The following is a 27,283-nucleotide window of genomic DNA, read 5'->3' as shown; positions in this document are numbered from 1 at the left end:
ACCCATATGGACACATCGAGCAAGAGTTGTCACTGATGTTCTTCAGACCAGCAACATCACCCATATGGACACATCGAGCAAGAGTTGTCACTGATGTTCTTCAGACCAGCAACATCACCCATATGGACACATCGAGCAAGAGTTGTCACTGATGTTCTTCAGACCAGCAACATCACCCATATGGACACATCGAGCAAGAGTTGTCACTGATGTTCTTCAGACCAGCAACATCACCCATATGGACACATCGAGCAAGAGTTGTCACTGATGTTGTTCAGACCAGCAACATCACCCATATGGACACATCGAGCAAGAGTTGTCACTGATGTTGTTCAGACCAGCAACATCACCCATATGGACACATCGAGCAAGAGTTGTCACTGATGTTCTTCAGACCAGCAACATCACCCATATGGACACATCGAGCAAGAGTTGTCACTGATGTTCTTCAGACCAGCAACATCACCCATATGGACACATCGAGCAAGAGTTGTCACTGATGTTCTTCAGACCAGCAACATCACCCATATGGACACATCGAGCAAGAGTTGTCACTGATGTTCTTCAGACCAGCAACATCACCCATATGGACACATCGAGCAAGAGTTGTCACTGATGTTCTTCAGACCAGCAACATCACCCATATGGACACATCGAGCAAGAGTTGTCACTGATGTTCTTCAGACCAGCAACATCACCCATATGGACACATCGAGCAAGAGTTGTCACTGATGTTCTTCAGACCAGCAACATCACCCATATGGACACATCGAGCAAGAGTTGTCACTGATGTTCTTCAGACCAGCAACATCACCCATATGGACACATCGAGCAAGAGTTGTCACTGATGTTCTTCAGACCAGCAACATCACCCATATGGACACATCGAGCAAGAGTTGTCACTGATGTTCTTCAGACCAGCAACATCACCCATATGGACACATCGAGCAAGAGTTGTCACTGATGTTCTTCAGACCAGCAACATCACCCATATGGACACATCGAGCAAGAGTTGTCACTGATGTTCTTCAGACCAACAACATCACCCATATGGACACATCGAGCAAGAGTTGTCACTGATGTTCTTCAGACCAGCAACATCACCCATATGGACACATCGAGCAAGAGTTGTCACTGATGTTCTTCAGACCAGCAACATCACCCATATGGACACATCGAGCAAGAGTTGTCACTGATGTTCTTCAGACCAGCAACATCACCCATATGGACACATCGAGCAAGAGTTGTCACTGATGTTCTTCAGACCAGCAACATCACCCATATGGACACATCGAGCAAGAGTTGTCACTGATGTTGTTCAGACCAGCAACATCACCCATATGGACACATCGAGCAAGAGTTGTCACTGATGTTCTTCAGACCAGCAACATCACCCATATGGACACATCGAGCAAGAGTTGTCACTGATGTTCTTCAGACCAACAACATCACCCATATGGACACATCGAGCAAGAGTTGTCACTGATGTTCTTCAGACCAGCAACATCACCCATATGGACACATCGAGCAAGAGTTGTCACTGATGTTCTTCAGACCAGCAACATCACCCATATGGACACATCGAGCAAGAGTTGTCACTGATGTTCTTCAGACCAGCAACATCACCCATATGGACACATCGAGCAAGAGTTGTCACTGATGTTGTTCAGACCAGCAACATCACCCATATGGACACATCGAGCAAGAGTTGTCACTGATGTTCTTCAGACCAGCAACATCACCCATATGGACACATCGAGCAAGAGTTGTCACTGATGTTCTTCAGACCAGCAACATCACCCATATGGACACATCGAGCAAGAGTTGTCACTGATGTTCTTCAGACCAGCAACATCACCCATATGGACACATCGAGCAAGAGTTGTCACTGATGTTCTTCAGACCAGCAACATCACCCATATGGACACATCGAGCAAGAGTTGTCACTGATGTTCTTCAGACCAGCAACATCACCCATATGGACACATCGAGCAAGAGTTGTCACTGATGTTCTTCAGACCAGCAACATCACCCATATGGACACATCGAGCAAGAGTTGTCACTGATGTTCTTCAGACCAACAACATCACCCATATGGACACATCGAGCAAGAGTTGTCACTGATGTTCTTCAGACCAGCAACATCACCCATATGGACACATCGAGCAAGAGTTGTCACTGATGTTCTTCAGACCAACAACATCACCCATATGGACACATCGAGCAAGAGTTGTCACTGATGTTCTTCAGACCAACAACATCACCCATATGGACACATCGAGCAAGAGTTGTCACTGATGTTGTTCAGACCAACAACATCACCCATATGGACACATCGAGCAAGAGTTGTCACTGATGTTCTTCAGACCAGCAACATCACCCATATGGACACATCGAGCAAGAGTTGTCACTGATGTTCTTCAGACCAGCAACATCACCCATATGGACACATCGAGCAAGAGTTGTCACTGATGTTGTTCAGACCAGCAACATCACCCATATGGACACATCGAGCAAGAGTTGTCACTGATGTTCTTCAGACCAGCAACATCACCCATATGGACACATCGAGCAAGAGTTGTCACTGATGTTCTTCAGACCAGCAACATCACCCATATGGACACATCGAGCAAGAGTTGTCACTGATGTTCTTCAGACCAGCAACATCACCCATATGGACACATCGAGCAAGAGTTGTCACTGATGTTCTTCAGACCAGCAACATCACCCATATGGACACATCGAGCAAGAGTTGTCACTGATGTTGTTCAGACCAGCAACATCACCCATATGGACACATCGAGCAAGAGTTGTCACTGATGTTGTTCAGACCAGCAACATCACCCATATGGACACATCGAGCAAGAGTTGTCACTGATGTTCTTCAGACCAGCAACATCACCCATATGGACACATCGAGCAAGAGTTGTCACTGATGTTCTTCAGACCAGCAACATCACCCATATGGACACATCGAGCAAGAGTTGTCACTGATGTTCTTCAGACCAGCAACATCACCCATATGGACACATCGAGCAAGAGTTGTCACTGATGTTGTTGAGACCAACATCATACCCTGATGCAACACATTTTGCACGGCTTTTGCAGTGACACTGTTTTTGATTATTTGCAAACCAGTTATTGTTCAATGCATTTTGATTTCTTTGTTGGAAAATTGTGTGGATATGCTTTATCTTTGTTATGTTTGATTCAGTTGTAATGATCATAAGTAAAGGCATATGTACTGACCAAAAATACACTTGTTGCTTAATTTTTTGTGAGGAGTATAGATTACAGATGATAGAATATTTATAAAGTGTTCATATCCACGCAAGTATAACATGCTCAAGACGCATGTCAACGGATGTGCATTTTCCTTTCTCATTTTTTTCACTATTTCAGTTTAACTCCCTGGCGATTCCTGCATATATTATTCAGAGTGAATTATGTTACGAACATTACACGATACACGTAGCACTTTATTCATGAAAATTGTATTTCCTTAACATCACCAAGGGACACAACTGTTCTTTAGTGGTTGTGAGGCATGTCATTTTCATGTTTGTTTTAGAGCTCGATTCCCCTTTTATGGCAAGCATGGGTTGCTAAAGGCTTATTCTACCCCGGGACTTTCACGGGTCCCGTTCAAAACAAAAGCAAGAGTGGTATGAAACATATTAGGTGCCTGACTTTCAGGGCGTGGGTTTGAGTCCCGGATAAGATACAACCCAACAAAAGTACTAGAATCTGTACTTTACCGAGAAAGTGTTATCCCAAACATAGCATACGGTTCATACCACTCTTGCTTTTGTTTTGAAAGGATAGAAACCCATGTATCTTATCCGGGACTCAAACCCACGCCCTCAGTGTCAGGCACCTAGTCACTAGCACACAAAGTCAGTTGCCAAACCCGCTCAACCACCTAACCGCTCAACCACCTCGACATCAGATGCGTTACGCAGAAATCGAGACTTTCAAGTTTGTGAAGTCAGACCACCCCTTAACAACACCAATGAGTAATCAGCGGATCATACTGAAACACAATGTCAGGTTCACAATGCAGAAAAAAGGCAATCCAGTATGGTGAATATGTGGCACCAGGTATAATTCGGTTCTAAGTGACATTTTAGAAATACTGAACAAACTTTATGGATAACAACTTGTTTTATTTAGTAAAAGCGACGTTGTGCCGTTTGTCACAAACGCATGCAATGGCGCTGACAAGATAACTTGGCAGATAACGAACGTCGAGGCGCCAAGGGTCCTTGTACAGCTCTTATAAAAGAACGGAGTGCCTTTTTACAACTGGCTCCTCCTATAATTTCATCAAAAAGCAGGGGAGATACAGTCGAGGCAAATAAACTCTCAACCAAAACAACATACTCTATGCGGTGACTACAATCACTTGTTCAAAAGACACCCGTGAACGGCCACCTCCTCGTGGTGGGTGCTGGGTAACGCTAAGAGTCATTCACCTCCTTTGCGCACACGGGGGATGTTTGGTCCGCCAACCCGTTTTCCGTGGGTTGCTGCCCTGTGTCGGTGGAGGAAGGGATCCTGGTGGTTGAGGGCCCGGAACTGTGTTCCTATTGCCCAACACAGCACTTCGGCCCTGACTTCACCTAGACGGGTGGTTGAATGGGCCCGGTTCAACCAATCAGCTGGTCATGCCAAGCCTTGTGTATGCATAGTTTGATACACAATTTCGGACACTTCTGAAAATGTTTTGTGAGATGACTTGGCTTAAAAATAAGTATTTGAATTTGTGAAATTATTTCACTTTTATAATTTGCCTAGAGTCCTATACCCAGAAGGCGGTGGCTTATGGGCCAATCTGGTAGAATTATTAATTTTAATTTTTCTGCTGGAGTATACCATCCGGGTATCCCTGGAGCTGCAAGTCGGAGACCCACTTGTGATGAGCACTGTCTTTAACAAAATCAAAACGTCCACTTGAAAATGATGATCAGAAACGACCCTCTGTACCTGTTGATTATTGGCCACGGTTTTTAGTTATTGAGACTCTTGATAAGACTCCTATCAAACTCAATCCCTCTGGGATAGCAGGGGAGTAAAAACATCAGGCGCTTGAGAAATAGTACACTGCTAATTGAATGTAACAGGAAACAACAAGCGACAAACTTATTATCAATTGATGTGTTTATTGGAGTACCTGTTCTGGTTTCAGCTCACAGAACATTGAACACTAGCAAAGGTATTGTCCGAGACCGTGACCACCTCTTTTCAGATATTACTAAGCTCGATATAGTTTCTGAGCTGAAAGACCAAGTAGTAACATATGTCAAAAGTTTTACAACCCGAAGAAATAATGAGCCTGTTCAAACAAGTAAATTTACTTACTTCTTTTCACATTCGGCTTCAAATCCTCATAAGTCAATCAAAGCAGGTTACTGCAATCTGATTGTTGACATATATATTCCAAATCCTTTGCGCTGCTTCAAGTACCAGAAATACGAACATGGCGTTTCTAACTGCACTTTGTCTGTTACATGTGCTCACTGTGCTGAGAATACACATGTGACAGGAGATTGTGATAGCAACTATAAAAATGTGCAAACTGTCATGGAAGTTAATCGTCTTTTTCGAGAGAATGTCCAGTTTGGAAAAGGCACATGAAAATAAACAGAATCAACTTTTCTCAGAACCTCAGTTTTGCTGAGGCACAGGAGCTGCTCCTATCACCAAAACACCCGAAACGGCTTCAAAAGGCACTACTACACCCGTGATCACTTCATCACAGATTTGACATGGGTGAATACGGAGCATCCAGAACCCATCTCTCTTGAACAGTCTACTCAGATAGCACCATGTACTATCCAGCAGATCGAGTCAACTACTTCTCGTCAGTCTCGAGTTCAATCTGAAGGAAATGAAAAACAAATCCAAATCCAAAGCGAAAATAGAGGCTTCTAAACCAAATCGAGCTCCTAAGGGGTCAGATAACACGATAAAATTATATAAAAGATGTGGTTCAATGGAAGAAATGGAAGTGTCTGATAACACACATCCCAGGGCACGTAGCTTTGTCGCCCCCCAAGTGTGGGGTAGATCTGCAATCACCCCACCCAAAAGGTTATGTTTTCCAGAAATATAGTGCAGTGGAACTGTAGAGGATTAAAGACAAAGTTTAATGGGTTACATCTTTTCGTTCAAGACCTGGCACCATCAGTATTCTGTCTGCAGGAAACGTATTTGAAACATACAGATAATGTTAATCTACGTCATTTCGATTCACATCATTTTTTCTCACCTCCAGGTGACAGGGCCACAGGCGGATCTTCAATCCTTGTTAAGCAGAATGTTATTCATAGCCCACTTAAAACTAATCTTCAAGCCGTCACAGTGAGTCTCACTCTCCATATTGCCTTTACAGCATGCTCGCTATATATTCCGCCTTCTTTCACATTTTATCTATCTGATCTTTAAGCTCTCAATGATCAACTTCCGAAACCATGCATTATAATGGGTGATCTTAATGACCATAATCCACTCTGGGGTGGTACAAATACTAACACTAAAGGTAAAACACTGGTAGATTTTATCTCCAACAATGATCTGTGTATATACAATGATGGTTCGAGTACTTACCTGCATCCTGCAACCGGCACCTACTCTTCACTGGATTTATCTCTTGCAGAATTTGAATGGTCAGTCCACAATGACCTTTGTGGAAGTGATCGTTTTCCAGCGATACACAAGATGGAATTTTTCCAAGGCAGACTGGTCCTTCTTTCAAACATTATGTACATTTAAACTAAGACCCGAATGTTTCTTGGATATTGCTGATCCTATTCAGGTGTTTTCCGAAGTTTCAACTGAAATTGCTGATAAGTGTATACCAAGGTCATCTATAGCTCCACATGTACGGGAGCCATGGTTTAATGCAGACCGCAAAAATGCCAGAAAAGCGAGGAAAAAAGCAGAGAAATATTTCCTTCATCACCCAACTGTCCACAACTTAAAGAAATTTAAAATATGAAATGCAAACGCACGTCGTACTTTCAAGAAAAACAAACGGCAATCCTGAAGGAACCATATTTCCAAAATAAATTCACGCAAACCTATATCCAAAGTGTGGAACATGATTCAGAGAATAAAGGGCAAAGGTTCAAAATCGGCCGTTCACCATCATAAAGATAGTGATAATTTGATAACTGAACACATCTAAAATTGGAAATAAAATTGGCGACACTCTTGCCAAGAATTCATCATCGACAAATTATGTTTCTGAGTTCCAGAGATATCAGAAACAGCAGGAAAATATTTAACTTAATTTCGATTCAAATAACGGTGAAGATTATAATGAAGTGTTTTCATTACAAGAGTTATATACAGCTCTTGAGCAAACTCATGACACTACATTATCAGCTACTGAAACACTTGCCTCAATCATGTCTGATGGCACATTTAGTTATATTTGACCAAATTTGGACGTCTGGGGAATTTCCTCCTTCATGGCGTAATGTCATTGTAGTCCGAATACCAAAACCTTACCGGGAACATACAGATCCGTCGAATTACAGACCGATATCTCTCACTAGCTGTGTCTGTAAATCCATGGAACGTATTGTGAATAATAGATTAACTTGGTATTTTGAAACCAATAATTTCATCAGAGATATTAAATGTGGCTTAAGGAAAAATCGTAGTACCACTGATCATTTGATGCGTTTAGAGTCCTTCCGTAAAAATGCTATAGTAAATAAACAACACGCTGTATCAATTTTCTTTGATCTCGAGAAAGCTTATGATACGACTTGGAAGCATGGTATTTCTAACGATTTACATGACTTTGGGTTGAGAGGCCGTTTGCCTCTTTTTATATCAGAGTTTTTACAAGACAGGCAATTTCAAGTCCGAGTGGGTTCAACCCTGTCTGACCATTATAATCAGGATCAGGGTGTCCCTCAAGGCAGTACTTTGTCCGTCATTTTATTTACTATTAGGATTAACAGTTTATCCAAGGTTTTAAATGATTCAATCGATGGATCCCTTTTTGTGGATGATTTTAATATTTCCTGTCGTCGTAAAAATATGCATACTATTGAACGGCAATTATAGTTGTATTTAAATAAAATAAATAAATGGTGTCTTGAAAACGGCTTTAAATTTTCCAAATCCATAACAAATTGTATACATTTTGCAGAAAATATAAGCCGCATAAGGACCCTGAACTATCTTTAAATGGCACTCCCATCAAAGTTGTAAAGGAGGCCAAGTTCTTGGGTTAAATTGTCCACTCTCATTTAACCTTCTTACCACACATTAAATCCATTAAAGCTAAGTGCCTAAAGGTACTAGATTTGTTAAAGTTGTTTCCAACTCAAAGTGGGGAGGGGCTCAAACTACCCTCTTACACCTGTATCGATCACTACTCAAAAACCAATATATGGCTCCATCGTATATGGTGGAGCCTGCAAAAACAACCTTAAACTTCTTGATTCTATCCACCACCAAGGTTTAAGACTTTGCATTTGGGTCTTTCAGAACTTCACCTATTGACAGTCTCTACGTTGAGGCCGAACACATAAAATTGTCTTTGCAATACATTACTAAATTATACCCTAGTGAATCTAACCTGCCTATAACTGTGTGTTCAATCCCCTTTATGAGGATTTGTACAACAAAATGTCTTCTCTTGTTCCGCCTCTAGGGCACAGAATTAAACCATGTATTTCTGCTGCCGGCATTGAGCTGGAACGTATATCGCCTTCCTGTCTTCTTTCTTCCCCTCCTTGGCATTTGGTTAGGCCACAAACTGACCTAACATTAACTACATTTAAAAATCCGAAACTAATGACTTACAATATAAACAAGAATATCATCAATTAAAAAACAAATATAACTATTACAAATCCTTATTTACAGACGGGTCCAAGGACGGTGGCGCAGTAGTTTGTGTCACTGTCATTGGATCCAGAACAAAACCTTCTAGACTACCGGACAGCAGCTCTATTTTCACAGCGGAAGCAAACGCCATATTTACGGCTCTTAAATATATTCAAAGACAACCCTAAACATAAACAATACATAATCTAATCTATTCAGACTCTCTTTCTTGTCTTCGTGCGATTAAAAATCTGTCTTGCAAGCATCCACTTTTATTGGAAATTATTGAATTATATAATGATCTTGCTACTGGCCAATACGACATCGTCTTCTGTTGGTTACCCTGCTATGCTGGAATCTCTGGTAACACACTGGCTGACCACTTCTTATTCCTTACACTAATTATAAAGCCACTATTAGATCTTACATCCGTGATCTGATGCAGAAGAAGTGGGACTCTCAAGTAGGTATAAATAAAGTACATGAGATAAAACCTTATATTGGTTATACCTATTTGGGTTGTCAGTCCAGATTTGAAGAGGTCATCATTCGACGATGTCGCACTGGCCACACAAGATACACGCAGGAATATATATATATAAATTATATATAAATATATATATACTGAAACGTGAGGATCCTCCGTTTTGTATCCCAACAAAAATAAATAAAATAAATAAATGGTGTCTTGAAAACGGCTTTAAGTTTTCCAAATCCAAAACAAATTGTATACATTTTTGTAGAAAATATACGCCGCATAAAGAAAGATTCACAGTCAAGCATATCTTGCTTGATTGTGTTGAGCGTTCCATCACAAGGGACAAGTATTTTAAATCACACTCAATGAAGGATCTTTTCAACAATGCCAGCTCTCATTTAATTATTGCATTTTAAAAAGAATTAGATCTGTTAACTGATTTGTAATTTAAAATAGATAAACATTTTATAATTGGACGTTTAAATTAGTAACTCAATTTGTTAGTGGCTGTATCCTCGAGGGGGGTTAAAGTAAAATTATTGTCCTCCTGAGAGGGTACGTAAGTCCCAAAACATTTGATGTAAATTTAAGTTTTCCAGGTTTTTAATCGCACTATTTTGTCATTTTAATGTATGGCTAATTCTCTGCATAAATGCCAATGGTTGAGGGAATGGTATCAATCCAGCTAGGGTCCATGCAGGTAGCAAAAGTTATGTAAGTCCCCATGGTCCCTAGTGTGGTGATTTACCTTCAGTTGTTGGCAATCTATAGCCCATAAACTGTCTTACATCTAATCACTAGTTTTACATTCTTCTCTGTGATATTCTACCTTCGTTTTTACAATGTGTCATTATTTAATATGTTTGGTTTTTTGTGCAATTAACCGTTCTCGTCACGATATGGCTGAAATATTGCCGATGTGACGATAAATTTTAACACACTCACTTGTTAAGAAACTTGCTTCTATCGTTGTGTTCGATGAATTGATTGATGAATGGTGCTTTACGTGGCTACAATCACTATTCACAAAAAATAGGTGCTTGTAAAAATTTCACTCATCATCATATTTAACCTGCTGTATAAACACACCACAAAGTACCTACTCAAACTACTGTCATTGATACCAATTGTACATGCTGATTGTATCACGTACATCTTGTTACAACTAGCTTCACTCATATATGTCTGTTTATAACTGACTCCATTTAATGCATTACCCAGGGCGGTGGGGTAGCCTAGTGGTTATACCGTTCGCTCGTCACGCCGAAGGCCCGGGTTTGATTCCCCACATAAGTACAATGTATAAAGACCATTTCTGGTGTCACCTGCCCTAGTGTTTAGGTCCTACATCTGTAGGACCTTTTTGACGCGCAGAGTGGGTAGATTAAGACGTACATCTGGAGGACCTCATTGACACAAGCACAGTCACTCTGGGTACGAGATCATGTTTTCGAATGACGGAACATTGTGTTAAATGATATTAGACATGGCACTATGCAATTATACAAGAAGGCAGTGGTTCGTCCTCTGTCAACATTATTTTTAGGGTCATTAAAACAACTACTGACCTTAGTATTTACACACAGATTTTGAAACTGAATGTACTTCACCTATATGGTCGTCATTTGGATGAGTTGAAATATAAGCCCTGCAATATGTGTGTATGGTATGAGATCGCATCTCCTGCATATGCCCGGTGACGAACCTAATATTTTCGCACATCTCTTTGCCACTACAGACGTGATTCCTGATATGACGTTTGACAGCTGGGCAACTTTCATGAACTTCAAATATCAGCTCATAGAGTTGCATATATATGCTACATGTTATATTTGTGAAATAGATAACATGATGCCGTATTTCCCCGAAAGGGAATGTGGCGTACATCAGAGTTAAGAACATAAGAAAACAACATTTATGACATGACAAAAAAGTAGCCAACCAGATTTAAAGGCAAACTTCTTGTAATGAATATACTAAGAGAATAATGTTTAAGGCTTGTTAAAAAACGATCTGCTAAGTGGTGTAGCCAGCATTCATTCTTTATCCTTCCATTCATTCATTCATTGATTCATTCATTCGTCGACCAAGCTTGTCCCAGGTGTGTTCGATAGCACTGAGGTCGGGGCTACGCTACATTATTTCATGTTCCATGCACATTGTAAATGTAGCAAGCAACCCAATAGGGCAGGACAAGCCGAACCTTTCCTGGCATGTTGAGTTGCTTGTTATTCTTTACCGCTGACATTGTGTACTGTATTGCAGCGTGACACCTGTGAAATGCATTAGATCCGGATAAATGGAATAAGCAGAGAGAATAACTGATGACCAACCTCTTAAAGAAACAACAACAACAACAACACACATACACACACACACCAAAAAACCAATAATACCCCCTAAAATACACCCCCCCAAAAAAACAAAACAAAACACAAACCCATCCAAAACAACAACAGAAAAACAAACAAACAGAAAAACAAAAAAACCCAAACAAACCAAAACAAAATAAAACAAACAAACTAACAAATAAAAAACCAACCGAACACATGCGTAGCAGTAGTGACACCAGGTGCTCAACGCTATCACTGAATATAATTATTAAGGTGGTGAGGTGATGTGGAGTTTAACGTCGCACATCAGGATATTTCGCTCATATGACGTGCATGCGTGTGGCTTCTTGTACTACTCCAGACTTAAGCTGGTTTTATAGCGCTAGCTCACAAACCTACCATACCGCATTTTAGCATGAATACCCCACTCTGATACACTGTATTGACTTTGAGCCGATCAGCTGTACCCATTAATGTCGAGCGAGCGCAATATTTTACAACGTGGCCGGGGATAGAAGCCAAGACCTTCCGCTCTCCGGGCGGACGCCCCAACCACTACAACATGGAGGCGGTTGTATATTTACTGACATTCTTGTGAGGTAAGGACAATATCATCCGGCTTGTTATAGGGTAACACGTTATAATTCTTAAAACAGAATGTAGAATTTCGTAAGTCAATGATCAGCAAAGGAAATACTACAATATTTATTATGAAGTCAAGTGTGTTATACATAAATACATGAAAGATCTTCAAACAATACATTGTGAAGGGGAATTAGCATTCCAAACAGTAGATCTTGTATGCATAACAATTATTAATTTTCTTCTTTTGAAGATCCGAGTTACAATTGGGACCGGGTGGTCAGGCTCGCTGACACATGTCATCGTATCCCACGTTTATGATGTTGATGGAAGAAGTGTCTGGTCCAGACTAGATTACATACAGACCGCCGTCATATAGCTGGGTAATAACGTTTTGTGAAGAATTTACTAACATATATGAAAAATATTTTTCGTCAACTGCATCTCGCCATGGGCGAGCAGCTCAAAAACGACCGTTTTACGTACCGCGGGAAAACAAAATAACTTTATTCGCCTACACTATGCTTGAGCGAACACGTTGAGAGTAATCGCCCTTGTTCAATTGCCTTATGTTCCATTTGGCCACGGTCTCCCCTGTGCAGAAGCCAAATCACCCAACGTTACATTTGCATTGTTCAAATGTGTTTTCGGAGCTAATTTCTGGAATGTAGATATTACGTCTTTACAAGCCACAATTTCAATATGGATGGAACAGAATTGCCTATATCATTTGTCCAGTAAACCTCATGTTGCACATTTGTCCGCAAACCATCAGCAGTCATCAGCAGACGGCCTGTAGGATTACAGTCTGAGCATGCGTTAAACCACCAACCACTCTGATAATCGACTGCGCAGCTTCCGGATGGCAGGTTGTCGTTGTCATTGTCAAATGTACTAAAAGAGGACCCATTCAGAGGGCTGAGACAATCACCAAGAGGTTGTATGTTCGGCGTCCTCACGCGCGAAAATGTAATCCTGTAGCCGTTCGTTTCATCAGCCACTCGCGTATCTTCATAATATTGCTGATAGCGACTTTTATTCTTAAGCACAGCCTCCACTTTCAATTCATATGAACCTGGTTTTGATATGAGATGAATCTTTTCAAGTCCAAGCCAATGGTCACCTGATACATCACCAAAACCGTGTTTGTAGCCGTTCCAGTTTTGGTAGAAATCCACTGAAGACAGGGACCGATATGCAATTGTTGTTCTCCCGCCGAATTTCATGATACAACTGACCGGAAATGACGCTGGGGAGGCCAGTGGTTTGACGTTGTATACGCCGCTGGTGTAGCCGTGGACGGAGTTGAAACCCTCAGAACAATCTGTTGCAAGAGAAGTATTACACATTTATACTTATGTTCACCTGTACACAACGTTGGTATCTTTCAATCATTTCCTATAAGGAGCACCGTCCTCTTCGCCTAATGGTTAACTTAACAGTTAAAGCGTCTACTCGTCACACAGAAATCACTGGTTCGATTCCCCAGATAATGTGCGAAGCCCATTTCTGGTGTCCCCAGCCGTGATATTGCTGGAATATTGCTAAACGCTGCGTGGAACCATACTCTCTCGCTCGTCGCATTACCATCCCGAGTTAGCCAATCAGAATAATCCAAATTATCAACAATGTTTTTGCCAGAATGCCTTTGTTTATAATGTGTGGAGAAAGTAGCTTGTTAGTGGCATCGCAAGTTTGCTTTAAAATCTTTTAAGATTCCCCTTTCAGGTCGGGAAGTTCTCCTTGTCAAATAAGTGGTCGTATCTAGAACGTTGTCTTTTAACATGATACGTAAAGTGCACCATGATATAGTAATGCAGAAAACAGGGTTTCACACTTTGATTTTTCGCTTAACACAATCATGGGTCAATCGCCAGCAAATGTGCAAATGATTCCTCAGTGTTGAAGAAAACGCCAACCACGATAACTCAGCAAGTCCTGGTCATTACTTCATTCCAAGGTTTCGCCTGGAAACAGCATTGTGACGCCAATCGTGACGATTAACAAAATCGTTCAGCACATTTGTGCCCACTTTAGAGAATCAAACTCGGATTGTAGGGTCCAAACTGTAAGCTCAGTTCTTTGCTACCACGCTTCTCCAGTTTTTTTGTGTAGACAGATAAACAAAATAGTCTAATTTTGTTTCACGCGAATGTACATTGCAAATAAAATGGTAAACGAACATACCAACACCAGGCCAGATGGTCAATCGGACACACTAGACAATATGTGCATAAAATGTATAAATTGTATAAAATATAAGATTAAAACAGAGTACCACGCATATGGAAGAACAATTATCAGCACGTCTGAAATGAGTCTGAAGCGTTGTAATTCATACAAGTATTCATCAGCAAGCTGGTCCAGAAGAGCACGGTGGTCTAAAAGTTATTGTATTAGCATTGCGCAGTAAGACGGAACTCAGTCATCAGGAAACGAGACTGTTGTATAATTAATGTTTTGAATTTTGCATGCCAGTGTGAAGTTACTTATGTATAATAAACCCATTAACGTATCCCAGCATTTGACTGGACCAGTGAAACATTAATGGAATCAATACCTTTATAGCATCGCAGGAATGGATCCAGTGCTTAGTCTAAATTCACCGAAAAAGAAAGCCCTAGTGGTACAGATTATGGATTATGCCAGTGCAGTACTACATTAAAACTGTCCGTACCAACTGAAGACCCACCTGTCATTGGTCGTTCACACCGTGTACCCACGTGACCATTCACGCAGGCGCAGCTACCATCCGGTTTCAGGAAACCGCCATTAAGACATTTCACCTGTCGTACCTGAAACAACAATGGTGGTGATCAATAAATCTATGCTCGTCGAACGTATATCAGGGCTTACAGCAAAACAAAACATTCAAGACATACACTTAGATGAAGAAATTGATTTGATAATACAAACTGTCTTGTGTGATTGTTTTAGTCAATATTGATCGTCCGCATTCCATTCGATTTCAGACTTGTATTCTGTTTATGAACTGGAAAAATTGTGTTAGCGTAAGTCTGTTTTCAATAGATGGCGATGAAACGTTAAGGTAATGACCAAAAGAAAAAATAAACAATTGAAAAAAAATAACTCCAGAAAAAATAACCCAGATCTGTTCGTTCGATTTTTTCTCATTGCTTTATAAAACCGTTCAGAATAATCAGCATGCTTATGTGAATAAGATGTAGTTTACAGTTGGGCAGTGGCAGAATTATAGGATTTCATATCCTGAGTGAGTGAGTGAGTGAGTTTAGTTTTACGTCGCACTTAGCAATATTCCAGCGATATGGCGACGGTCTGTAAATAATCGAGTCTGGACCAGACAATCCAGTGATCAACAACATGAGCATCGATCTGGGGCGCAATGGGGAACCGATGACATGTGTCAACCAAGTCAGCTAGTCTGACCACCAGATCCCGTTAGTCGCCTCTTACGACAAGCATAGTCACCTTTTATGGCAAGCATGGGTTGCTGAAGGCCTATTCTAGACCTTCACGGGTTTCATATCCTGAGTCATTTAAAAGTTGAACAAGTATACTAATATACGAGGTAATGTCAAAAAGTAGTGACCCTCACCAATAAATGCAGCTGTTTTTATGTTTTATTTTCTACATAATATCTGTCAACCTCAACCAAATTTGTTTACTAAGTACCAGCCTCACGATCCCCATTTTGTTAACAACGTTTGACCTTGGTTATCAAGGAATCCAAATCTTTAGCTGTTGGTTATAACGGAAATAGGTTAAATGCCATTCTGAACATATTTTATATTATATTCCCTGAGGACATACCATTATCCAAGAGGTACATATCGTTTTCATTTCCTGCAATTACTTCACAAATATTATACCCCAAAGTGTTGTGACGACTCAGTTCTCGTGAACCACATTACTCACACAAGTGAAACTCTGTATGTGGATTTGCTAATGACCGTGTCACAACAAAATGGAAACTTCATAAACATTGGACATCATACAATTTTTGATATCCTCTCGTATTTTTTTCAAAATAAGGCGCATACTGTTCTCAAATCCCAAGACTCTGACACTGACGAAATGAAATCGTTGAAAGGCATACAGATAGATATAAACTGACATACAACTCTCATGATCAGTGACTATCATACAGTGACTATTAAGGTGTAATTAGATGTTACATTTAATGTAGAATAAGCGGGACACGCAAGCAGGTTTCAGTAAATTGAAACGAAAAAAAACCAAACAAAACAAAAATTTAAAGAGACATTTTTACAACGATGTTGTCCTAGCCACCGCAGATAGTTACGTGAATATTTATTGAAAGATGTGCACAATCCATTTGCTATCCTTACACAATACCATTTAGCATGAGCAAGAGTTTTGAAACCACTGCAGATTGGTGTCTTTGGAACAGCGGAAAGGAATATGGTTATATTGTTGGCAATAGTTCGTATCGATTTCATTCCCTAACACTGTGTTTCATTTTACACAGTGTTGATTTTTTATTGATTTTGTTTCAAGTAAAGCCCTTAAAATACTTGTCTAGTCAAACGTTTAGCAAATATGGTTGCAACTGGTTTGGGTTTTTTCGTTTCTAAGTCGATATTAATTCTTTTGAGCAATGCTTTCGTTGCGTTAAAGACTCCTGAATATTCTAGAAAGTTTGTAATTATTTTCAAAGTTAAAATGAGACACGAACTTTCATTCAGAAGATCATGCATAAATTTAACACCTTTTGCATTTCAGTTTCGATTGAATATGGTTTTCCTATCGATTAAGATATTTTGATTAGACCAGATAACTTGAGAGGTGATGCTTCGTGAATCTGCTGCCCCATCTCTGGATAGGAAATGCCACTAGGCATTCAGAGGATCACAGTATAAATTGTTGCGAACAGTTGGAATGATGACTTATCTTAGATTTGCTCAGTTATATTGTTACATATAATTGCAGAGCCAAGTTTAGGTACATTTTCAGAAAAAAATGCACCTTTTGGTGTAGTTATTATAAAATTGTCTCATTACAGAAATCAAGGCCGGGCGGGACAACTTAAGAATGGCCAGCGAGTCCTAACTTGACACACAGAAGGGAGCAAGCTACAAAGCTACATATTTTATATCATTGGAAAGATCTCGAGATGTACACGAAAAGTTCATTTGCCAGTGTGTTCACGTGTTAATAAGCTCACAAATTGGCTCTGAAAATGCATTTCTGCAGAAATTTCTGGCAGAATTTTGTTTCTGCAGACATTTCTGGCAGAAAAGTTTTTCTGCAGAAATTTCTGGCAGAATTTTTTTCCGCAGACATTTCTGGCAGAATTTTTTTCCTGCAGAAATTTGTGGGAGAAATAAATAATAAGCACTTAGCGTGATCAACGGATGTGATATTTTTGTTTCGCTACCGGAATTATCTTATTTGAATAAGATTAAACACAATCGTTAAATAATTTAATATAGACTTTCTTTAAATGATGTCGTTTTCCCTGTTTAAAGCCTATTAGTACCAGACAAGCGAGTATTCAACAGTGTGAATTTAACCGTATTTCATTATAGCTTTTACAATTTAAAAGGCTTATGCATTATTCCCATCCTTTTCATTATAACACAGTTGTAACTTCTTAGTGGATTCACGTCGTGCAAGATTAATTTAACAGTATCGGGGTGCATTTTCTATTCCCAATAAGCCTACATTGTTTTTGTATGCGATATGGGTTGAAGGCGAATAGAGACGAAACCGGACATTTACTACATACATACATACAAATATCAGATCCGTTGATCACGCTAAGTGCTTATTACTTTGAATAAACATAAAAGTACCACTCACGCAGCAGTATCATTACTCATACTCTCTAATTTTGTTAAATTAAGATAATTCTGGTAGTGAACTAAAAATATTTCTGCCAGAAATTTCTGCAGAAATGCATTTTCGGAGCCAATTTGTGAGCTTATTAGCACGTGAACACACTGGCAAATGAACTTTTCGTGCACATCTCCTCCTGATCTTTCCAATGATATAAAATACATGTATGTATGTCTTTGTAGCTTGCTCCCTTCTGTGTGTCAAGTTAGGACTCGCTGGCCAGTCCTAAGTTGTCCCGCCCGGCCTTAATCTTTTGATCTTTATTTCCTTTATATTGGGTGTATTGAGACTACCTTAAACAGTGCATATCAGTTGGTCACGTTTGACATTATCGGGTATGTTTCCCCAATATAAATCGAATTCATTTACCTTGAAAGTCCTCAATCAGTGTGTCTGGGGGGTTAGGTAAAGAGGGAAAAAAACCAAAAACGGTTCAATTTTGGGAGGACATGAGATTTCAACACGGCGGTTCTGTCCAAAGGGGTTAGGTTTCGAGCTGTCCATATTGACACGAGTGTTTCATAATGTCTTAACTTGTTGTTCAAATATTTTTCGTTACATTCCACTACTGAGTCTAACAAAACTTTATGGGAGGTCGCGTCAGGTAAACTTTGAGACTGACCAATCAGAAAACAGCTTACCAAAACGCGAAATTGGACAATATTAGCTAATGGTAACCATGTCGACAGAAACCCAAAAGCGTATATGGTGCAGGTCAATTAACTGTGTTATATGCGGATTTTCGTTTGTGGAGAGATCTGTGTCAGTGAACTGAATATTTTGCAAGTCCCTTCGATCCCTAAGTAGTAGCCGTTGTCTGATTGGTTGCATCTCTTTAGCCATCTCGCGTTTGGTTGGACGGTGATAGGTCGCTCAAAGGTTACCTGACGCGACCTTCTACTGGGGTTGGTGGTGTGTAACGAATACTACTGAGACCAAGTTTACTTAGACTGCCTTGAAAAAAGATTTACTGATGAATTTTCTAGATTCTAGACTCATTCCCAATGTCAGTCTGGGAGTAGGGAATACGTCCGTTAAGTCTTGTACTCTTGAAAAAAGATTTTTTAAAAGGAAATTTCGAGATTCTAGACTCAAGACGAAAGAAGTTGATTTATCCAGGTTGCTTTTGATCTAAGAATTGAGCCTTGGATTTTAGTTATAAATAATTCTTCAAATTCCTGTTGAATAGCCTCTGTCATGCTCCAAAGATAAATCGTGAACGTTGATGAAGGGAACGACGGGACGTTGAACTAGGCTTCTGGCAAAAAGTCTGACTTCCCACAGCATTGCCTGGTCAGAGATTCAGCGCAGTTCAGGGCTTTGGATTATTGTGGATGATGCGGCCGTGGTGTTTGAGCGAAGATGTCTCAACCGGATGTAGCGATCATTGGCGGAATTTCAGGTCGACCTGACTTGAGTCATCAGTGGCCCATGGGCGGGAGTGTTTAATTTCGCCCAGAATAAATGTTTTGAAGGTTGTAAATGAATGAAAACATGTTAATAAGTATCATGACACAAATTTCACCTCGTTGTGACTTGACTCCGCTAACTGACAGCGATCTTTAAAAATCTCGCCCATGAGTGAAAAACGTATTGGCCCATAGACGAGAATATTTAATTTCACTGAAAATACATGTCTTCCCCATGTTTTGCAGTTTATTAGTAAGTGAAAGTATATTTATTAGTGTCGTGACACGTAATTCAGCTTATTTTGACTTAATTCTGCTAATTTAGAGCGACTTTTAAAAAAGTCTCGCCCATGGGTGAGAATATTTACTTTTACTCAAATTACATCTTTTCACATGTTTTGGGGGTTGTAAATGGATGAAAGTGTGTTCATAAGTATCATAACACAAATTTCAACTCATTTTGACTTAATTCCGTTAATGTAGAGCGATTTTAAAAACTCTCTCCCAAAAAGAGCGAGGGCGAGTATATTTTCTGTCACTCAAAATACATTTTTCCATGTTTTGCAGTTTGTAAATGAATGCAAGTATATTTATGAGTGTCGTGACGCGAAATCCAACTCATTTTGACTAATTCTGCTAATTTAGAGCGATTTAAAAACCATCTCGCCCATGGGCGAAAAACATCATGACACAACATTTAACTGATTTTGACTTAATTTTGCGAATTCAGGGGGATTTTTTAAAATATTTACTTTTACTCAAAATATATCTTTTCCTGTGTTTTGGAGGTTGTAAATGAATAAGAATATACTTATAAGTATCATGGCACAAAATTCAACTCATTTGACTTAATTCCGCTAATTACAAGAATCTGCACTTCCACTCAAAATATATAGTTTTTTCTATTGGTTTGGAGGTTGTAAATGAATGAAAGTGTGTTTATAAGTATCATGACAAAAACAAAATGAAATCTTTCCGGTCTTAATTCGACTAATCTCGTTCGTTGACAAAAATATTTCATTTGCCTGATTTCTTTATTTTGCAAACGTGGTTAAAAAATAGATGAAATTATAATGACAAATAATTTCAGTGTAATAAAGTGTGTTTAGTTTTATGTCGCACTCAGCAATATTCCAGCAATGTGGAGGCGGTTTGTAGATAATCGAGTTTGGACATGACAATCCAGTGATCAACAGCATTAGCATCGATCTGCACAACTGGGAACCGATGACATGTGTCAACCAAGTCAGCAATCTAACCACCCGATCCCGTTAGTCGCCTCTTAAGACAAGCATAGTCGCCTTTCATGGCAAGCATGGGTTGCTGAAGCCCAGTTCTACTCCAGATCTCCTGAACGCGGAGCTTTACTTCCAGAAACATGTACACTTAGAATACTAAGACTTGAGGTTCTTTTGAAGTTAGGTGTTCTATAAATATAACAAAATTCATGCTATATCTATGAAGTTGAAGTTATTTGTGAAAGCCCTAATCAAGAGTGACCGAACTCCAGTGACATAAAGACTATGCTGGGACAAATTAATAAACAGTGTTGTGAAATCTTTGAACTGTATTGAAATATGTCTTTTCAGTCCCACTGACATTCGCCAATAACCACTTAAATATAGAATACATAGTCTGTGCTCCTTCAGAACAAATAAGTAATTAAGGATCCACAACTGGGTAATTAAGGAAAGAACTCAAAATACTGTCACTTTCTGTCCATGACATCACGCGTTACCAGTCGTGAGGTAATGGCCTTGTAAAACCACAAAGGAAACACAAAGCACCAAAACTCTGTTTCTTTCTAAGTGACATACGGTATGTTGTCAAAGTTTCCGTTGTTGAATACATTCTATCGTGGGTAAAACCTTACACTTGGAAAGTGTACCTACCCAGTAATTTAAGTGTACCTACCCAGTATAGCATGTTTCGTTTTAATATTGTGGGGTCCACTTTTAGTAATTCTCGTTTGCCCGTCCCAGCTTTTCTTCGACCGAGGTTTTACGTGTTTTTTTCCTATTTGTCAGACCAGGAATAATCTACAACAGGGATAGGTCCCTCGCTTGTTTTCTTCACCTTTTGTACTAATTAACATGCGCCTCGTCATGCTCCAACGCACACAGTGACTTGGTTCGTTTCAGTCAGTTTACTGTATCAGTCGAAATCTTACTATAAATGAATGAATTATAATAAGAATTAAGAGCAAAATGTATATGTGAATGAATGAAAGAAAAGGTAAAAGAAAGAAGTACATATGTGAGTGAATGAAAGAATAAAACATACACCACGGCCATCCCATCCTAAACATGCAAAACTATCGTTAGATCACATGCGTTAACATCAGCTTGTTAGAGTCTACCCGGTCAGTCAACAATTGTCAGACAGGTTAAAACAACTGTCTAAAGGTGAAGGAACAAGTTTTATGGATGATCAACTTCTTTATTTTCACAATGGCGACGTTTCGTTATGGATTCTTATACTGTTTTCAAGCATATGGGAGGACAAGGTGTAACAGTTTATATACAGGTACGTGAGCTATAGCTGAGGAGATTAACAAAAACAACAACATAATTGAGGAGATGAGATAACAAAAACATCAAAGGACCAATTAATGGAGGATTAGTGACGGAAACCAGATATTAATATTTGTGGATTAAAGTGTCGAATTGGTTAGGTAGAAATATACCCTGATCCCTGTTTATGGAAGGGTTGTGTCTGCGGATGTGAATAGCTTCTGCTAATTTTCTCTGCTTGTAATAATGTTTGTTCCTGGAGAGTTTTTGATACTGTCCCAACTGATTTTGTGGTCAGAAAATTTGGTGATGTGTTCCGAAATGGCTGATTTTTTGTCTGCTTTGTTTGTTGATGTCTTGAGTTCTTTGATGCGAATGTTTAGTGGTCTGGATTTGTCTGCTTGACTGCACAGTTGCCTGTTGACGTAGTATACCCACATCACCTAATTTTCCTGCGTAACCTCCATCTACACTACCATCCTTAATATAATAAGCAGCAGCACAGAAGGTCGTATATCTGTAACCACTGAACCGTGGCGTGTCATTGGTGCATGCTAAGTTCCCAGGTGGGGGTGTCCTTCTCTACCTTTTCCATTAATCTTTAAAACACCTAACAACCTCAACGCATGCAACTTTTAATTAAATGTGATGTTACACATATCATGAAAGTAATTTTAGGTATCATTCAGTTGATAAATTATCATTTTATGATACATATATGTATGACATGCTCGACGGGTATTGGGCATTTTGTGTTAATTTACCATTATCACTTTCATAATGCATGAAAAAGACACTCGTGAATCTGCCACTGAGCTTTGTCATTCTTTCACTCCGACATGGTTGCTAAATCCCCTCTGATCATAGTATATGGACTCTCCCATATCCAATTCACCCATTCCTGAGAAATCAACCAGGCATGACATACCCACATCACCTAATTTTTCTTCGAGTAAAAAAATACATAAAATGGACACCCGGTTAACTAATGGGAGTGAGCCTTGTAGGGAGTACCCTCATTCTCACAAAGCCACAGACTGAGGAGAATCTGTCGTGTTAGTCGGGGATTCTTCTGGCTTTGCTAAGTAAATCGTACATAAACATTTAAAATATTTTGCTTTGATTGTGTAACTACCCACATTATGAGATATTGAGACTATTCTGATTTATCAAGTAAAATACGCTAGTATAGTTTAGAGTTTGAATCTTGGCATATTTTACCGGTTTTGCCAATTTTGCACTCTACCCTTTTACCTGGGGCGTGCATATTTTGGTGTTTTTAGTACTTCATCTTTTTGTTTAAATTTATTGCTTTATTTGTTCTGTTGTTGTTGTTTTGTTGTTTTGTGTGTGTGTGTGGGGGGGGGGGGGGGTATTTTTGCTTTTTTGTTGCTGTTGTTGTTTTCTTTTTTAACTGCTAGGGGCCCATCGAGTGAGTCTGCTTTGATAACTGTAAATTTATACTGACGTTTGACGAGCGGGACATGAAGTGTTGCTATCAGGTATGTTTTGTAATTATATTATTGGTGTGGAGCGGCATTGATATGCATGTTTATGCTTGCCAACCCAAACACGATTACTTGAAGAGATTAGTTTAAACTATAGATTAAAGTATCCATATTATTAATCTATAATCTTTATATTCGGCTGTCAGGGATACGTAATATATTCAAGATTGATTTTGCGTTTACTTTTCTGTGTTTTTATTAAATTTTCGTTATTTTTGCTACTGTCCAAAAGATATACCTTGACTTCGTTGTCTACAGGTCCGTGGTTGTGGTCTCTAAGTATTTTAGAAATTATTTTGTTGAGACAGTTGGAACTGTTGATTTTCACGAGATACATTCTCCCTTTTGTTTTTTTAAAAGCAGCAATGAATATTATATGTCATGAATAAGTGATAAATGTGTTTTAATTACGTTTGATTTTTTTTGGTTGCATGTGACCTTTAAGTTCACTTGGGGTGGGGCTCTGTACCAGTTTACGTGCCTTCCGAACGGACTAGCGTGTGCACCCAGATACTTTACAAAACTGTTGCGGGTTCCTTTCTCACATCTGCGGGCAAAAGGACACATGAACGCTGGATTCATTGACGATTCCTTTATAACTGGTGATAATAATCGAGAATGCTCACGATTCGTTATGGAAACCGCTGAACTTTTCACTCGCCTCGGCTTTGTCATACACCCAGAGAAGTCAGTTCTTAAACCTAGTCAACAAGTGGTTTTCTGGGTTTCATCATTGATTCTCTTTCTATGAGCGTGTCATTAACGAGAGAGAAAGCTGACAAAATTCAGAAGGCGTGTATTCAGGTGATGCGACAGCCCAGTGTAAGTGTGAGGCAATTAGCAGAGGTGATCGGGTATTTAGTAGCCAGTCTCCCGGGTGTGAAGCTCGGACCGCTGTTTTACAGACGGTTAGATAACCACAAGTCACGTGTAATAAAACAGACGCGTGGTGACTATGACCAGTGTATAACATTAACCGAGGAGGACAATCGTGACTTAACATGGTGGATTCGGAATATACACACTGCTGGTAAGCCCATATCTGTTGACCCGCCATCCGTAACCCTGTCTGCTGATGCTTCAAAGAAAGGCTGGGGAGGGGTACGCGACGGACAGAGCACTGGTGGACACTGGTCACATGACGAAGCAGATAAGCACATAAATTATTTGGAACTGTTAGCTGCGTTTTTAACACTCCGTGCTTTCTGTGTTAGTGAAACGAACTGTCACATCCGCTTGCTACTCGACAATAGTACAGCTGTTGCGTACATTAACCACATGGGTGGGAAGAAATCCCTACTAAACAGTCTAGTCCGTCAAATGTGGGAGTGGTGTATCTCACGGGATATATGGATAAGTGCAGCTCACCTCCCTGGGAAGTTCAATGTTTTGGCAGATAAAGCGTCGCGGCTGATCAGAGACAATACAGAATGGTACCTTACAGCTAATATGTTTGATGGTGTATGCTACCATTTCGGCACACCAGAAATTGATCTCTTTGCATCGCGTCTGAACAATAGATTACCTAAATATGTCTCGTGGAAGCCTGACCCAGACGCGCTAGCAGTTGATGCTTTTTCTATCCCGTGCTGGAAACAGTACTTCTATTATGCTTTCCCGCCTTTCAGTGTGATCAACGCTGTCCTGAAGAAAACGGAGGAGTACCAAGCCAGAGGCATCCTGATCGCTCCTCTATGGAGCACACAGTCATGGTTTCCCCGACTTCTCAGACTCATCACTCAGACGCCTTTGATCCTACCGCCAGCTCGCAGAATTCTTCGACTGCCACACAACGACGGCCAGACTCATCCGCTGACAAAGATGACACTAGCTGCGTTTCTCTTGTCAGGCGATCTCTCAGAAGGCGAGGAGTTTCGCAGAGGGCTACCCAAATCATCATTCAGTCCTGGAGAACTAACACAAGAAAGCAGTATGCCACCTATGTCAACAGGTGGATGGTGTTATGCGGTGAAAGACAGATTGATTCGTTGTGTCCGGATGTAAGTGACGTGCTTGATTCTTGTGTGAGCTGTATGACCGGCAGCTTGGATATAGTGCTCTGAACACAGCAAGGTCAGCCCTGTCGTCTGTAGTTGTGTTAGATAGTGGAACCATTGGTAGTCACTCCTTGATAAACAGGTTCATGAAAGGAGTGTACAATGCTAGACCTGCATTGTCCAGAGACACTGTCACGTGGGACACTGGAACAGTCCTTAATTATCTTCGCTCAAAGTCACTTGTTCGAAAACTGACCTTAAAGGACTTAACACTTAAAGCAGTGACTTTGTTAGCAATTTTAACTGGGCAAAGTCTGCAAACTGTACATTGCTTGGACATACGTAACATGTCACTTTCAGACAATAGTTGCAAATTTAGAGTAGGTAGTTTGTTGAAACATAGCCAAGTAGGCAGCGATCAACAAGAACTGTGCATTGCAGTATACGCGCCAGACAGAAGATTGTGTATTGTGACGGTGCTTCGAGAATACCTCGCGAGGACGGCCTCTCTCAGAGGTGTGAACACGCAATTGTTTCTCAGCTATAATCAGCCTCACAAGCCCGTTGCCAAAGACACAGTAGCTAGATGGGTTAAACGAGTTTTAGAGCTCAATGGACTGGATACCACTGTATTCAGACCTCACTCCACTCGGGCTGCATCAACGACAGCAGCTAAGAACTACAGTGTGCCTCTGCAGACCATTCTACAGACTGCAGGCTGGAGTAATGCTTCTACCTTCGGGAAATATTACAATAAACCTGTGTTAGACACAACTGTATTTTCACACACGTTGCTTGAAAATGCCTAGAATTGATTGGATTTGAACGTTCATACGCCTTTACCTGTGTAAAGCTGTCAACACGAAATAAATGTAAATATGTTTCATATTGGTCTGTGTGGTCATTTGAAACCCTTGGCTTTAAATATATCACGTGATCACGTCCTGCGACGTGATTGGTTGAAATATAATTGAAAATTAAACGAAACTTACCTGGAAGTTGAAGGTTGATTGAAATTATATGAAACCAATCACTAGCAGGGGGATCACGTGCCCTCTGCACTGGTTGGTTTTACCCTCCCTCGTATAAGCGGGTTTCAAATAAACCTTTAAACTATGACCCCTGCTCGCTTTCGCTATCTCACGTGATCCCCCTGCTAGTGATTGGTTTCATATAATCTCAATCAACCTTCAACTTCCAGGTAAGTTTCGTTTAATTTTCAATTAAACATTCGACAGTCCGGGTGTGAACCAAACGAGGATACCACCATTCGGATCGGTGGATAAAATGGGAAGAAAAAACCACGCAAACCCCGTTCTGTACAAATATTCGTCTAGAATAATTTTTCAAATCCTTTAGTCTTAAATATGTATTGATGCAGGGGCTCCTTATATGTTCTTGTTCATGTCCCGCTCGTCAAGCGTCAGAATAAATTTACAGTTATCAAAGCAGACTCACTCGCCCCTAGCAGTGAAAAAAAAACCCAAAACAAATAGATGAAACGCTGAAAGCAGCAAAATATGCACATCGTATTTTACTCGATAAATCAGAATGGTCTCAATATCATAATGTGGGTAGTTACACTTTCAAAATTTTACTCGAAAACAATAGGTGATGTGGGTATGTCATGCCTGGTTGATTTCTCAGGAATGGGTGAATTGGATATGGGAGAGTCCATATACTATGATTAGAGGGGATTTAGCAACCATGTCGGAGTGAAAGAATGATAAAGCTCAGTGACAGATTTATGAGTGTCTGTTTCATGCATTATG

General features: G+C 40.0%; 1 protein-coding gene across 1 annotated transcript; it reads left to right on the top strand.

Annotated features, from left to right (window-relative positions):
- The first annotated feature begins 24,261 nt into the window (after positions 1-24,261).
- LOC137294391 (uncharacterized) lies at positions 24,262-25,518 on the top strand. Its single transcript, XM_067825393.1, has one exon. It carries the CDS (start codon positions 24,262-24,264, stop codon positions 25,516-25,518), a length of 1,257 nt encoding a protein of 418 aa, XP_067681494.1.
- The last annotated feature ends 1,765 nt before the right edge of the window (positions 25,519-27,283 follow it).

The sequence above is a fragment of the Haliotis asinina genome, chromosome 8, assembly GCF_037392515.1.
Source record: "Haliotis asinina isolate JCU_RB_2024 chromosome 8, JCU_Hal_asi_v2, whole genome shotgun sequence".
Taxonomy (NCBI): Eukaryota; Metazoa; Mollusca; class Gastropoda; order Lepetellida; family Haliotidae; genus Haliotis; species Haliotis asinina.
This window is presented reverse-complemented; position numbering and strand designations above follow the sequence as displayed.

Bases quoted from the DNA above. Each gene is read 5' to 3' on its own strand.
- LOC137294391 (XM_067825393.1), top strand. From the start codon at position 24,262: ATGAGCGTGTCATTAACGAGAGAGAAAGCTGACAAAATTCAGAAGGCG.